The sequence below is a fragment of the Salmo salar genome, chromosome ssa01 (assembly GCF_905237065.1).
Source record: "Salmo salar chromosome ssa01, Ssal_v3.1, whole genome shotgun sequence".
NCBI classification, from domain to species: domain Eukaryota; kingdom Metazoa; phylum Chordata; class Actinopteri; order Salmoniformes; family Salmonidae; genus Salmo; species Salmo salar.
The window spans coordinates 48,058,220-48,074,569 of record NC_059442.1 but is presented as its reverse complement, the minus strand read 5'-3'; the positions used below and the strand labels follow the sequence as shown (position 1 = coordinate 48,074,569).

General features: G+C 41.5%; 1 protein-coding gene across 2 annotated transcripts in view; it reads right to left on the bottom strand.

Annotated features, from left to right (window-relative positions):
• Positions 1 to 774: 774 nt before the first annotated feature.
• The window catches only part of LOC106602886 (uncharacterized), a 35,511-nt gene continuing 19,935 nt past the window's right edge, over positions 775 to 16,350 (bottom strand). The window contains exons 4-5 of one of the 2 annotated variants that reach the window (XM_014195862.2): positions 14,133 to 14,186; positions 775 to 2,273 (exon numbers count right to left, since the gene is read on the bottom strand). In XM_014195862.2, the coding sequence (XP_014051337.1) occupies positions 2,148 to 2,273; positions 14,133 to 14,186 (180 nt within the window). In that variant the 3' untranslated portion in view covers positions 775 to 2,147. The remainder of the gene's footprint in view (positions 2,274 to 14,132; positions 14,187 to 16,350) is intronic. The other variant, XM_014195870.2, reaches the window with a different exon arrangement.

Below are 16,350 nucleotides of genomic sequence, written 5' to 3'. Positions count from 1 at the left end.
TTGTGAGGACAATTACTTGATGACAGCACTGTACAGTGCATTTGGAAAGTACTCAGACACTAAGTTGTTAGAAATGTCAGCAAATGTATTTAAAAAAAAATAACCTGAAATATAGCATTTACATAAGTATTCAGACCCTTTACTCAGTACATTGTTGAAGCACCTTTGGCAGCGATTACAAGTCTTCTTGGGTATGACGCTACAAGCTTGGCACACCTGTATTTGGGGAGTTTCTCCCATTCTTGTGCAGATCCTCTCAAGCTCTGTCAGGTTGGAGGGGAGTGTCCCTGCCCAGCTATTTTCAGGTCTCTCCAGAGTCTTGGTTGTGTGCTTAGAGTCATTGTCTCTTTTGGAAGGTGAACCTTTGCCCTAAGTCTGAGGTCCTGAGCAGGTTTTCATCAAGGATCTCTCTCTGTACATTGCACTGTTCATCTTTCCCTCAATCCTGACTAGTCTCCCCACAGCATGATGCTGCCACCACCATAGGGATAAAAAAATGGACCAGTCCATAAAGGCCTGATTTGTGGGGTGTTGCAGAGATGGTTGTCCTTCTGGAAGGTTCTCCCATCTACACAGAGGAGCACTGTCAGCGACCATCGGGTTATTTTTGCTTTGTCATTATGGTGTATTGTGTGTAGATGAGGGAACATTTTGAATGCATTTTAGAATAGAGCTGTAACAATGTGGAAAATGGGAAGGAGTCTAAATACTTTCCGACTGCACTGTATATTGACGCAAATGTAGAAATGTAAAAATAAAAATCACTCCTAAGAATCAAGAGGCCACAGGGCGTTTATTTGTTCAGAAGTTGTGCGAGGGACACAGAAACATCACAGCAGTCACTTTAGAAGAGCTTGGTTATGGTGACAACACTGTTTTGATCTCAACATGTCCATCAAAGTATACATTCATAAATAGGTTGTCATGTCACTTGAGAAGGTTTTTGATATCTGTCCTCCGATTACCCTAGCATATCGACTCTACAGTTAAGACTACTTTCAGTTTTACATTCAATCCATCAGGAATGTCATTCAGAAGCATAATGTTGGTTGTCTCATACAAGAAAAGAAGGTACGGGTTAGAAATTTCATGTCATTCTAGTAGATTTCTTATACTTCCCTTAAATGCTCACATACTGTTCTTTTCTACACCTCAGCAAAGTCAAATGCATGCAGGAAAAGAGGACAATGGTTTTCCTCTACAGTGAAAATCAAACTCAGACAGGTTGAGGCAAAACAAAATGTTTTAAGGTTACCGCGAACTACGATCATGCATGCTGTAGCAGCTTATTACCTGGACAATTCAAATAACATCCACAAAATAGTAATGCAGACAGACATCTACTTTACTTTCAAATGACTGCATGTGTCAGGGGTGCCTTCTGTCACCACAACCTATTCATGTGTATTAGGACAGATTGTCAGGCCAGTTTCCCTCGAACTGGTTGATACATAAAAAGAAATAGACTCTACATATATTGTAGACTCTACATACACCTTGCAATGTATCAAGAAACCCTCTGTTAATGAGTGGTCCTAATGAGCTTTTTCCAGTCTAGACAATGAACCTGTCTTGAGTTTGATTTACCCTCGATTGTCATCAAGATACATTTCTCTTGTGAATATGATACATTTCTCTTGTCAAATGCATCGGAGTAGTCTTTGAATGCTTTCCAATGCTTGTGTTGTCCTTTGAAAATATATTTGATAGTGAAGTCCATTTTCTGAACAGACATCCAAAAGACAGCTGTTAATGTATGAAATATCTGAAGTGTCCTTGGAACTAAGAGCTTGAGTGGAGCAGTGTATTTTCAAAGAGACCTCTATTGCAGCCTTGTCATTCCCCAGTAGATACAATCTGCATGTCTCACATCATCATTCAATATCAGGGTTAAGATCACCCCATTCTTGGTGTCTTAAATGCTTCTGTCAGTTGAGCAGTTGTCCGCGCAAGGGCAAGACTTGACAGAGTGGGATTACCTGAGAGTACAATATTGACATTTCAAACATTGGCTTTGTCAAATTGTCCTATCGGTCATTATTACTCATTATTTAGCGCAGTCTCATCTTCAAAGCTGAGACAAGTTATAGTCTGGGGGTCTCCTATAGAGTCAATAAGTGTGTTGGGGGTTTGTTGGCGTTATCCTCTCACACACATGGGCGGTCTTCGGACGGAGTCAGTGGACTGCAAGGAGGGACCGTGCTGAGGGACCGGAAGGCAAAAATGGAGGGATCGTAGGCATACCTGGGTAGAGGGCGAGTGCCAGTCAAGTTCTGTGGACAGAAAAATAGAGAGTATGGTTAACCAACGGAAGGAATGGTTAGTGTTTTGGCTAACCTGTTTTTTTTTTTTAATCCTCTATGAATCTGGGTAGATGGAAAGAGCAGGGCTTACCCTGCTTCTCTAGGCATTAGTTAGTGGTAATATACTGGTCAGTCACCCCTACTGTAGCTAGGTCAGAGTTAGAGGCTAATGTGATGCTAGCTGGTGCCCTCTTACAGAGACAAGATTCACAGTAGGCAGAAGATAACTATTTATGGGATGGAGCCCTTTCATTCACTAGTCTGGATGGAGTAGAAACTAAGGCAACCATTTACACCGAGTTGTCCCTATGCCACGGAGTTACCCTAGAACGACTTTGGTAATCATTCCTTTGCATCAAGAATAACTGCAGATAGGGTACATAAAGCAATAATTGAAACTCAATTTCTCACTAAATTCTGCTTCAACTGAGCTTAGAATAATTACTTTAGTGACTTTGAATAGTGATGCCAAGAACTGAAACATTCCCGTTAAGTATATCTGATATTTCTGCAAGTGAATGACAAATGTAACCAAAACCACAGACATGCAGGAAGAGGACTGAATGGAAAAGTATGATATTTAATTTCTACATTTTCAATAAGACTTTATATTCATAACAGGGCTAGTGACATAAGACTGTTCAACTGCATACTGTACAGAGCCTTGGGCAGGACTCTCACTCTTCTCTGTTGTGAAGGACTGCAGGGTGTCTAAAATTAGCCCCAGTCATTTTCCCCTCGACAGGAAATGGCTGTGTGTCATTTGGCAGTGAGGCAGCACTTTTTCCGGCCTACTCAGGGGGGTAGTGGAAGTTCTAGGGTGAAAGATTGACCTACAGTTTCACAAGGCCCCACACACTGTAATCAGGAACTGGCCTCCGTGGATAGAGGGCAAACAGAGGAGAGTGAGAGAGTCTGGGGTTTGTGCGATTCATTCGATCATTTCATCATCCTCCTCCTCTTTTAATCCCTCCCTCAACCTGGACCCGTTTCTCCACCCCACATCCCTTCAGTATCATATTTCTCTGCCTTCTCCATCACCTCAATATACTGCACATGCTGTTACTGTAATGTGCTGACTTCCACATCAAGTGTAAAGTGCATTAAAAGTTAAATAAAGCTCTGCTCTACAATACCTTGGGGTAAATTTCTGACCAGCAGCTATAATAAGATGTCATTTATGTCTCCTCTTCACTCCCGTATCCTGACCCTGGATCAAAGCACACAAATATTGCCAGCTAGCACGATAACACTAACTTTAAATGGACACATTGAGGTGCTGCCAGTCTCACGTCTCTTAACAGGAGTCTTTCATCCAGCTCTGCATCCCTCTGTCTCGAACTTGCTCTTCCACTCAATCTCCCCCCTCTCTCTTCCACCTCCTCTTTGGGGGCTGAAACCAAACAGTGCTCATAGTGGCTCCATCACTGGGAAAGAGCTCTCTCCACCTCCCACTACTCTCTCCCACCCCAGAGTTGAAGTTCATGAGTAGGGGAGAGTGGGGTAAGTTGAGATGAAGGGTTAGTTAAGCCAGCCCTTGTTACTAGGAAAGCATAAACAAAATGGAGTCTGCGAAGGAAGAAACCACATGGAAAAAGTGGTAAGCAAGTTGTCAAAAAAAAAAATCAGACTTTCACAAAGTCAAAAGTCTAAACCAAAGTAGATCGTTGTAAGGTTTTGTTCATCAGTTGGTGTCTCGACAAGCTTCAAAATGAAATCCTAAACCTAGCATGAAAGTGCATCCTTGTAGTTGTCGGCTAATAGTCAAATTGTTTGCCTTGGGGTAAGTTGATCCAATGGCCACCATACCCAATACAAATGATTACATAGTCAGTTTTTGTGATAATATGCATAGTATTTTTGCAATAGCTCATGCATTTGAACTCAAGATTTTTATTGTTACAGAGCAGACATCATGCCCCGTATATTGAAACGTAAAACAATCATGGGTCTAGCTCCCCTTGAGGTTCTTGAGAGAGTCCATTTGAGCAGCAGCAAGGGATGAAAAAGACTGAATGATACTGACGAGGTACATTGACAAAAAATAAAATGAACATGTACAGTGCATTGGGAAAGTATTCAGACCTTGACTTTTTCCACATTTTGTTATGTTGCAGCCTCATTCTAAAATGGATAAAAACAATCTACACACAATACCCCATAATGACAAAGCAAAAACAGGTTTTTAGTCCCTTTATTCAATACTTTGTTTAAGTACCTTTGGCAGCGACTACAGCCGAGTCTTTTTGGGTATGACGCTACAAGCTTGGCACACCTGTATTTGGGGAGTTTCTTCCATTCTTCTCTGCAGATCCTCTCAAGCTCTCTCAGGTTGGAATGGCAATGTCGCTGCACAGCTATTTTCAGGTTTCTCCAAAAGGTAAACCATGGCCCCAGTCTGAGGTCCTGAGCAGATTTTCATCAAGAATCTCTCGTTCATCTTTCCCTCGATCCTGACTAGTCTCCCAGTCCCTGCAGCTGAAAAACATCCCCACAGCATGATGCTGCCAACACCATGCTTCACCGTAGGGATGGTGCCAGGTTTCCTCTCGACGTGACGTTTGGCATTCAGGCCAAAGAGATCAATCTTGGTTTCATCAAAGACCAGATAATCTTGTTTCACATGGACTGAGTCCTTTAGTTGCCTTTTGGCAAACTCCAAGCGGGCTGTCATGTGCCTTTTACTGAGGAGTTGCTTCCGTCTGGCCACTACCATAAAGGCTTGATTGGTGGGGTGCTGCTGAGATGGTTGTCCTTCTGGAAGGTTCTCCCATCTCCACAGAGGAACTCTGGCTCGGTCAGAGTGACCATCAGGTTCTTGGTCACCTCACTGGCCAAGGGCCTTCTCCCCCAATTGCTCAGTTTGGCCAGGCTGCCAGCTCTAGGAAGAGTCTTGGTGGTTCTAAACTTCTTTGGAGGCCACTGTGTTTTTGGGGACCTTCAATGCTGCAGAATTGTTTTGGTACCCTTCCCCAGATCTGTGCCTCAACACAATCCTGTCACGGAGTTCTACAGACAATTCCTTTGACCTCATGTCTTGGTTTTTGCTCTGACTTGAACGATCAACTGTAGGACCTTATATAGACAGGTGTGTGCCTTTCAAATCATGGCAATCACCTGAATTTACCACAGGTGGACTCCAATCAAGTTGAAGAAACATCAAGGACAATCAATCGAAACAGGATGCACCTGAGATTAATTTTGAGTCTCATAGCAAAGAGTCGGAATACTTATGTAAATAAGGTATGTTTATTTTTTTTAATAAATTTGCAAAAAGTCTTATCCATTTTCACTTTATGGGGTATTGTGTGTAGATTGGATGAAATAGTTTTTTCCTCATTTTAGAATAAGGCTGTAACGTAACAAAATGTGGAAAAAGTCAAGGGGTCTGAATACTTTCCGAATGCACTGTACCTGTGCGAAAGAGAGGCTCTGATGACATGGAGTCTGAGCTTGCTAAACATATTAAGAATCACACGAACCAGTTTCATGGACTTAGCAGCCTCAAATGCAGAGAAGTTGCCTATGAATTGGCACATCATCCCTGTCCCAGACAACTGGTCAAGAAATGAAGGGTAAGTGATATTCAACAGAGATCTATATCTGCATGAAGGAATACATTTAAGATATACAATATACCACACCCCCATTCCATGAATCAGAGGAGGCTGGTGGGAGGACCTATAGGACGGGCTCATTGTAATGGCTCCTCCCACCAGCCTCCTCTGCGACGAACAAAAACTTTTATCTACCATCACCCACAGTCACAATCACCCAGTTATCTCAAGGCTGCTCAACTTACCCTGTCCCTATTCGTTTTGCCAAGAGAGCACTTTTTTGGGACAAGCTGTTTTCAAAACTATTATGTTGACATTCATTTTCATTATTTCCAGGGATACACAGCATCCTGAAATCTAGTGTCTCTCCTGGTCCCATGCCAGGAGAAAGAGAGAGAATTAGGTTAATGGAGAAAAAGGGAGAGGGCGAAAGAGCAAGAGAGAAAGGGAAAAGAGACGTGTAGGGGGAGTTAAAGAGGAGAGTAACAAGGAGAGCAAGCGGGGGGAGGAAGGAGGGTGAGAGTGGTGAAGAGGAAGAACATAAGTAACAAGAGATGGAGAGAGAAAGAAAGCATCGTGCAGCGCCAAAATCGCTCCAAAGATCTACTGTACTAGAAAATGCTGTGTCTGGAAAATAACCATTACCAAGAGTCACCATTAACAACAAAAACAACAATGAGAGGAGGAGATCATGAACATCATCTCTGTAGCAGAGGAACCCAACACAGAGCAGCCCGTCAAGGCTAAAAATGGAAAGTGACTTCATCCCTGGTGATACACCACAGGGTAACCACATACACACTCCTCCATCTCTCCTCTTCTTCTACCACTTTGAAAGATGAGCCTCAATTATTTATTTCAGTCAGCGCTTAGACACAGCAAAAGTTGCATTCAACCACATAGAACGGGTTAGCCTATGAGTGCAAAATTGTAACCCAAGTGTGTCTGTGCTGACACCAATGGTGTGTCATAAACGTGTGTTTGCAACCCACACAGAGAATCCGGTCATTTTCCCGCCACACTCTATACATCCTTCTGGACTGTGCTGGTTTGTGCCAAAATGCCCAGGTGCCATTGACTCAACTCGAGCTGCCTAGCCTGCCTCCCCCCACAACTTACACAACCCATGGCCTACACACACTTACCCTGCTGGTGACAGATGGAGCTCCAAAAACATCCTAGAGTGGTCTCAGCACTGAGATACTTTTTTTTAGAGCTAGTGTATATATAGCTTGCATCTTCGCTGAGCCATTGCAATAACATATCCTTTAACTAGTGTCACTTGCCTTAAATAAACCCTTGGTTCAGAAATAAACAATGCCCAGCAATGACAGTATATAGTAATTTTGGACCTAAAGGAAAGTAAATTGTAAGTTCTAAGCTGTGATGAAAGGATAATTGCTTGCTGTTTAATATAGAGTTTCTGCTTTCTTGTTAGAGTAGATATAGTGGCTGTAGCAGAGGGTCATAGAAACCAGTGCCGGTTAACACGTAAAAAAGCTCACAATCAATGTTTATGATTGACTGTGATCTTTTTCACACTTATAACAAAGTTACCCGACAAGCTAGTGTTGGCTATCTAGCTTAATAAGCTGTCAGCTGGTCGAGGTGACTTGTTTTCAGGTGTGCAGTTGTATCTTGCTTGCATAGCTAAATGAACAAATGTAAAGCTGGTTTTCAGACAAAAGTATAAACAACTTTCACCTAGCTTGCTAGCTAGTAATGCTTATTTCATTAATGCAATGTCAGCTAAGCTAATATAATGATCCTAGCTAGCCATAGTTGTCAGTGGGAGATTTCCTAAAATGGAGACACTTTTTAGGCTTATAGCCAGCTAATAGCTATACCTCCAGAAACCCTACACAAGGCAGGATTGCTGGTCAGCTAAATATCATCTTTGCATCTACCAACTGGCAGCTAGGTACTGTGTAAATGTAAAGCCAGGCCTAAATTGCTCCCTCCCCCTTGGTCCTATCCCCTCGATGTTTGCAGATCTGTAGGATCTTGGCAGGTAGGCTATAAGCAGTGCAATTATGGATCAAACACCTTACAGAGCTACAGAAACAAAATGGTTAGGGCCAAGGGGAGGGAGCGATTTGGGACCGGACGTAAGTGTTGAGACTTTACCAATCACACTAAGTTACCCTTATTGTGTCTCTCTGTCCTCTCCCTCCAGACGAAGACACCCAACTTTGCATGTCTAGCAGATTGGATGTTAGCCTACCACGTCAAGCTCAACATTGACAAGAGAAGTTGCTCTTCCTGCCTGGAAAGGCCTGCCTGCTCCAAGGCTCTGTCACAGATAACAACAACCCCTACCAAACTGTGTAAAACTCCCTTCACTGGCTCAAATCAGCAGTGTGCATGAAATTCAAATCCCTGTTCCTTCCTTATAGGAAAGCAAGGGGAATCGCTCCGCCCCAATCTTTGTCATCACTGCCAAACTTATTGTTCTTCATGTTGCCATTATACATGTAGCATGTCTCATGAAAGTTGCATGTCTTAAACTCTACCCATGTTTTTGTTTATCCTGTAGCTGACATAAGAGCACTGTTGGAGGTGCGACAGGCAGAGATACCCAGAAGGTAAACACCCATCTGTAGAACTTGTCAAGAATATTTACATCAGTATTTCTTAACTCTGTTCCTGGGGATCCAAAGGGGTGCACATTTGTTTTTAATTTAGCGTTGCACACCTGTTCGAAATCATCAAAGCTTGATAATGGGAAAGTCAGTTGTACAACTGAAATGTGTCTTCTGCATTTAACACAACCCCTCTGAATCCGAGAGGTGCGGGGGGCTGCCATAATCGACATCCACGTCTTCGGTGCCAGGGGAACAGTGGGTTGACGGCCTTGCTCGGGGGCAGAACGACCGATTTTTTTACCTTGTCAGCTCTGGGACTTGATCCAGCAACCTTTCGGTTACTGGCCCAACGTTCTAACCATAATAAATTGATAATTTGTGTCAGCTGTGTAGTGCCAGGTCAAAAACTAAAATGTCCCCAGTGCTAGTTTAAAAATTATTATTAATATTTAAAATAAATATTTATATTAAAATAAATGTTTTTATATTAATATAAATATATATATTAATATAAATATATTTACATAAATTTATATTAATATATATCTTAATATAATATATATCTTAATATAATATATATATATATCTTTATATATATATATATTTATATATATTAATATAAATGTATGTATATATATTAATATATATTAATATATACATTTATATTAATATAAAAATATTTATTTTAATTTAAATATATTTATTTTATATATATTAATATAAATATATTTATATTAAAATAAATATATTTATATTAAAATAAATATATTTATATTAAAATGTATATATATTAATATAAATATGACTGAAAAGTGTCAATGTTCCTTTCATCGAGTTTAAACAGTACAGCAAAATGGTACTTACAAATATATATATATATATTAATATAAATAAATAAATATAGAAATAAATATAAATAAATATAAATATGAATATAAATAAATATTAATATAAATAAATATTAATATAAATAAATATTAATATAAATAAATATATACTGCAAAAAAAAATAAAGGGAACACTTAAACAACACATCCTAGATCTGAATGAAAGAAATAATCTTATTAAATACTTTTTTCTTTACATAGTTCAATGTGCTGACAACAAAATCACACAAAAATAAATCAATGGAAATCCAATGTATCAACCCATGGAGGTCTGGATTTGGAGTCACACTCAAAATTAAAGTGGAAAACCACACTACAGGCTGATCCAACTTTGATGTAATGTCCTTAAAACAAGTCAAAATGAGGCTCAGTAGTGTGTGTGGCCTCCACGTGCCTGTATGACCTCCCTACAACGCCTGGGCATGCTCCTGATGAGGTGGCGGATGGTCTCCTGAGGGATCTCCTCCCAGACCTGGACTAAAGCATCCATCAACTCCTGGACAGTCTGTGGTGCAACGTGGCGTTGGTGGATGGAGCGAGACATGATGTCCCAGATGTGCTCAATTGGATTCAGGTCTGGGGAACGGGCGGGCCAGTCCATAGTATCAATGCCTTCCTCTTGCAGGAACTGCTGACACACTCCAGCCACATGAGGTCTAGCATTGTCTTGCATTAGGAGGAACCCAGGGCGAACCACACCAGCATATGGTCTCACAAGGGGTCTGAGGATCTCATCTCGGTACCTAATGGCAGTCAGGCTACCTCTGGCGAGCACATGGAGGGCTGTGCGGCCCCCCAAAGAAATACCACCCCACACCATGACTGACCCACCGCCAAACCGGTCATGCTGGAGGATGTTGCAGGCAGTAGAACATTCTCCACGGCGTCTCCAGACTCTGTCACGTGCTCAGTGTGAACCTGCTTTCATCTGTGAAGAGCACAGGGCGCCAGTGGCGAATTTGCCAATGTTGGTGTTCTCTGGCAAATGCCAAACGTCCTGCACGGTGTTGGGCTATAAGCACAACCCCCACCTGTGGACGTCGGGCCCTCATACCACCCTCATGGAGTCTGTTTCTGACCGTTTACATTACATTACATTTAAGTCATTTAGCAGACGCTCTTATCCAGAGCGACTTACAAATTGGTGCATTCACCTTATGATATCCAGTGGAACAACCACTTTACAATAGTGCATCTAAATCTTTCAAGGGGGGGGGTTAGAAGGATTACTTTATCCTATCCTAGGTATTCCTTAAAGAGGTGGGGTTTCAGGTGTCTCCGGAAGGTGGTGATTGACTCCGCTGTCCTGGCGTCGTGAGGGAGCTTGTTCCACCATTGGGGTGCCAGAGCAGCGAACAGTTTTGACTGGGCTGAGCGGGAACTGTGCTTCCTCAGAGGTAGGGGGGCCAGCAGGCCAGAGGTGGATGAACGCAGTGCCCTTGTTTGGGTGTAGGGCCTGATCAGAGCCTGAAGGTATGGAGGTGCCGTTCCCTTCACAGCTCCGTAGGCAATCACCATGGTCTTGTAGCAGTTTGAGCAGACACATGCACATTTGTGGCCTGCTGGAGGTCATTTTGCAGGGCTCTGGCAGTGCTTCTCCTGCTCCTCCTTGCACAAAGGCGGAGGTAGCGGTCCTGCTGCTGGGTTGTTGCCCTCCTACGGCCTCCTCCACGTCTCCTGATGTACTGGCCTGTCTCTTGGTAGCGCCTCCATGCTCTGGACACTACGCTGACAGACACAGCAAACCTTCTATCCACAGCTCGCATTGATGTGCCATCCTGGATGAGCTGCACTACCTGAGCCACTTGTGTGGGTTGTAGACTCCGTCTCATGCTACCACTAGAGTGAAAGCACCGCCAGCATTCAAAAGTGACCAAAACATCAGCCAGGAAGCATAGGAACTGAGAAGTGGTCTGTGGTCCCCACCTGCAGAACCACTCCTTTATTGGGGGTGTCTTGCTAATTGCCTATAATTTCCACCTGTTGTCTATTCCATTTGCACAACAGCATGTGAAATTTATTGTCAATCAGTGTTGCTTCCTAAGTGGACAGTTTGATTTCACAGAAGTGTGATTGACTTGGAGTTACATTGTGTTGTTTAAGTGTTCCCTTTATTTTTTTGAGCAGTGTATATTAATAAATAAAAATATATATTAATATAAATAAAATATATATATATATATATATATATAAATAAATATATAAATAAATATATAAATAAATAAAAATAACTACCTATTTCTAGGTTTGTCTCTTGTGGATCCCCTCATCACCATGACTTCAAGGAGGAAGTCAAGGTAAGCCACACATAGGGTGCATCATATTGGATATGCATGGGTGTGCTTCACAAATGGTAAAATGTAAAGACAATTTTTAGAGGGGTTGTTGACACGGCAGCACCACTGTAGATAGCAAAATAGTGTAGAAGCCAGGGACGCTGGCAAACGTGTGGCAAGCTGGCATTTGCCCTGCTCTTCTCAATCAGGTGTGGCAGATTAGTTGTGTTTAAATGCAATTGTTTTAGAATCCCACTCACTGTTTGCATCGTTGTTTGTCCTAGCGTGCACAAGCCCTGGCAGCGTTAGGTCTTGTCCTCTTCTCAGACCACCCCACAGTCCATTCGGAGGAGCAGCCTGATCCTGTGCCCAACGGCTCTGCCTCCCCTGGGTGTTAAGTGTCCTTGCTGCATCCCTGGTCATTTACTTCATTCATCCTCACTGTGTCATTACTTTCATCATACTTTTGCCTCCTTCGCAATCGCATTTTTATATACTTTCTGTTCACCATATGGTCTCACCACATTCTACCTCTTGCTTTATTAGTAATATCTAGGTTTAAAATCGGATTGTTAATTTTTCCTGATATTCTTCACAAGCAATACTAAGTTGAAATTTTACACATTTCTTGGAAGTCACAGCTTCAAGCCTGACTAATATGTCTTAGTATGAGCAGAGGGATTTAATAATTTGTCTGAAGACATAAGGAAAGCAGATGTAAATAAAAACTTTTGAATTGTATTATTCATGTCTTTTGGCTTTGTTGTTATTGTTTTGTCTTGACTTGGGGAATGTATTCTCTTCCTCCCCCCACCACCCTTGAAATAAAAACCGGTCACATATTTCAGTGTTGTTTGCTATCATTAACCTAACATTAAGCTGGTCCAGTGGGTAAGTGTAACAGTAAGAGCATGACACATTGTATTGGGGTGGGCTGTTGTAGCTAGACAGTTTGCCTAGGTAGCAAGAATACACTTTGTCCTATCTAGTGTCATCAATAACAGCTATAAGACAGCAGATCATTATGAGACATGGGAATTGTTCATGTACATTTTTGCTTTTGGTCTGATACCTGCCAGGATGAATAGCTTTCTTCCAGATAGCCTGTAATGTGTTCCTCATAACCTGAAATAAAATCAACCTACTAATTAAGCATATGGCCATGGACAAACAAAGGACACCAAGGAAGGTCTTGTTTTCTCCATGGCATTATCGAGACTAACCTGGAAGAAACAACAAAGTTGAGTCTTCAGTTCCACATTACGCCAGTAGAGGTCATTCGTAACATAAATTCCTCTAATTTAACAGATGATTTTGGTGAAATTGTACTACCATGGCAATCATAGTAGTGTTGATCCATAGCAAGCTATATACCTCAGTGGTTGACAGATGATTACTTGGCTTTACCACAAATGTATTTACTTTCCATTCAAGGATTGCTCCAGCAGAGGCAACCACAGTTGTTAAGTCTGAAAGACGGTGGGTTGCGGTCACATACTCTTGACTGCATAAGGAACGTCAGGGCTAGTTGTGGTCATGCAAATAGCGAGCTGGTGTATAATATTATGGACAGAATGGCAACTAGCTAGATCAATACATTTGGTTATCAAAATAACATATTTGAACAATGTCATATCAAAGTGACTGTAGTGGAGATGTGGGTGAGAGGAGAGCGATCCGCCCAAGCGCAGTGGCACAGCCACGAGCTCAGCAATCAACACAGTTTTCACAACAAGCTAACAGGTTTGTGGCTAAATCGCTATGCTAACGCATAAACTCTCACCATTCCAACCAGTTGCTAAAGTTACCCGACGCTAGCTAGCTAGCTAGCCAGCCCCGACAGAAGCGCAAAATAATCAATAATATATTTAAAAAATGATTACTTGTTTATTCAAGTTAAGTGTCAATTTCAAATCAGGCACTGATGTTATCCACCTAAGCAACAAGATAAAACAGAAGCAAAATTGAAGTAGAAGCAATTGACCAGCGAGAATTCTCAAGCCGTGAGCTTTTTCACGCTTTCATGTCACAAATCACAGGCAATCATAAGTGTAAAAATGCTCACAATAATAAGCTATTTCACACTGAGTATTTTTACATGACACTAGTATCAGATTCTATCCCAGCATGCATTTGGAGGGGCATCCAGGTGTTGGTAGCGAGACAGAGGTCATGCAGCCCCGTGAACAGTCTTATCGCGACTTTAATGGACACGGCCATCTTGACTGGGTATTGTCGCTCGGTTTGAAAGGATAAGGACTCTGTGTTTGTGTTTGAATTTTTTTATTTTACATCCTTTATTTAACTAAAAATAAGAACAAATTCTTATTTACAATGACCAATTGTGCACCGCCACTTATGGGACTCCGAATCATGGCCGATTGTTATACAGCCTGGAATCGAACCAGGGTCTGTAGTGACGCCTCTAGCACTGAGATGTATTGCCTTAGACCACTGCACCACTCTGGAGCCCAAATTTTACTATCGTTGTGGGGACCAGAAGATTAATCTAATCTAAACTCACCCGAATCTTTATGGTCCGTGTTTTCCCACCACAGTTCTTTTTAAGGAGCATTTTCTGAGGGGAAGAAATGAGAAAAAATGATCAGCAAACATCCCTCTTTAAACCAACTTTATCCCTCAGCATACTGTCCCATGTCTTACTGAAACATTTCAAAACACACCTGAATAATAATAACTATAATAAATAATGAATTGATTTGTATACCCCATTTCATACAAAGAATGCACCTTAAACTGCACACTTACAGTGCAGTTTACAGTGCCTTGCAAAAGTATTCACCCCCACTGGCGTTTTTCCAAATAGGAAAAAAGCCAAGGGGGATGAATACTTTCGCAAGCCACTGTATTCCTCCGAGAGCAGCCAATGGGTTTCATTGACAATTAGAAGTAAATTCATATATTCGATGATGTGACAGCAACTGACCAGTGTCAATTAAGAATTATAAATCAAGAAAGTGACAAAAGTGCAGCAGTTGCTAAACCAAATAAGGCAGTCAACAAAGCTTATAATATCCTGTCAAAGACTACTTCCCAGTCCAAATTAGAATGTAAACGCAAGACTCCTGCTGTTGTGGAGGGAGGGAGATTTGCTACAGTGGCTTGCGAAAGTATTCACCCCCTTGGCATTTTTCCTATTTTGTTGCCTTACAACTGGAATTAAATTTGATTTTGGGGGGTTTGTATATCATTTGATTTAAACATGCCTACCACTGCAAAATATTTTTGTGAAACAAAGACAAAAAAACAGAACTTGAGCGTGCATAACTATTCAACACACCCAAAGTCAATACTTTGTAGAGCCACCATTTGCAGCAATTACAGCTGCAAGTCTCTTGGGGTATGTCTCTATAAGCTTGGCACATCTAGCCACTGGGACTTTTGCCCATTCTTCAAGGCAAAACTGCTCCAGCTCCTTCAAGTTGGATGGGTTCCACTGGTGTACAGCAATCTTTAAGTCATACCACAGATTCTCAATTATATGAAGGTCTGGGCTCTGACTAGGCCATTCCAAGACATTTAAATGAAATGTTTCCCCTTAAACCACTCAAGTGTTGCTTTAGCAGTATGCTTAGGGTCATTGTCCTGCTGGAAGATAAACCTCTGTTACAGTCTCAAATCTCTGGAAGAATTTCCCTGTATTTAGCGCCATCCATCATTTCTTCAATTCTGACCAGTTTCCCAGTCCCTGCCGATGAAAAACATCCCCACAGCATGATGCCGCTACCACCATGCTTCACTGTGGAGATGGTATTCTCGGGGTGATGAGCGGTGTTGGGTTTGTGCCAGACATTTTCCTTGATGGCCAAAAAGCTCAATTTTTGTCTCATCTGACCAGAGTACCTTCTTCCATATGTTTGGGGAGTCTCCCACATGCCTTTTGGCGAACTCCAAACGTGTTTGCTTATTTTTTTTAACCTCTAGAGGACCCCTTCCCGCTCTGATCCCGGTACCGGGATTTATTGACAAGATACCATGGCGGGAAATTCAAAACTGCAAGAATCTAATAATTTCAATTTCTCAAACAATCAACAATTTTTTACCATTTGAAAGATAAGCATTTCCTAAATCCAACCACATTGTCCGATTTCAAAGAGGATTTACGGCGAAAGCATAAAGTTAGGTTATGTTAGGAGAGTGCATTGAAAATAGCTGTGTGTAATGTTTTGTCAATTCAAAGACAGGCGTCACCAAAAGCAGAAAACCAGCTAAAATTATGCACTAACCTTTGACAATCTTCATCAGATGACACTAACAATAAACGGAGTGCTATGCTAAGAACAATAGGCTAGGATATACAGGTTAGCACCATCTTGGAACCATCTAATATCAATAATTCTATTGTAAATAATCCCTTACCTTTGATTATCTTCATCAGAAGGCACTTCCAGGGATCCCAGGTCCACAACAAATGTGGTTTCTTTCGACAAAGTTCATAATTTATGTCCAAATAACTCCAAGTTGTTCCATGTTGTTAGCGCGTTCAGTAGGCTCCTCAAAATGTAGGGCGGGGGTGGAAAAGTCACAACGAAAAGTTTAAAAAAAATCTATTTACGTTCGTTCAAACATGTCAAACATTGTTTAGCATCAATCTTTAGGGCCATTTTTAACGTGAAACCATCAGTAATATTTCAACCCGACCTCTCCTGTGTCTTGAAAAACGTTTTGAAAAATGTCTCGCCTCACATGAACGCGCAGGTGCGCGCAATAATGAAGTGACG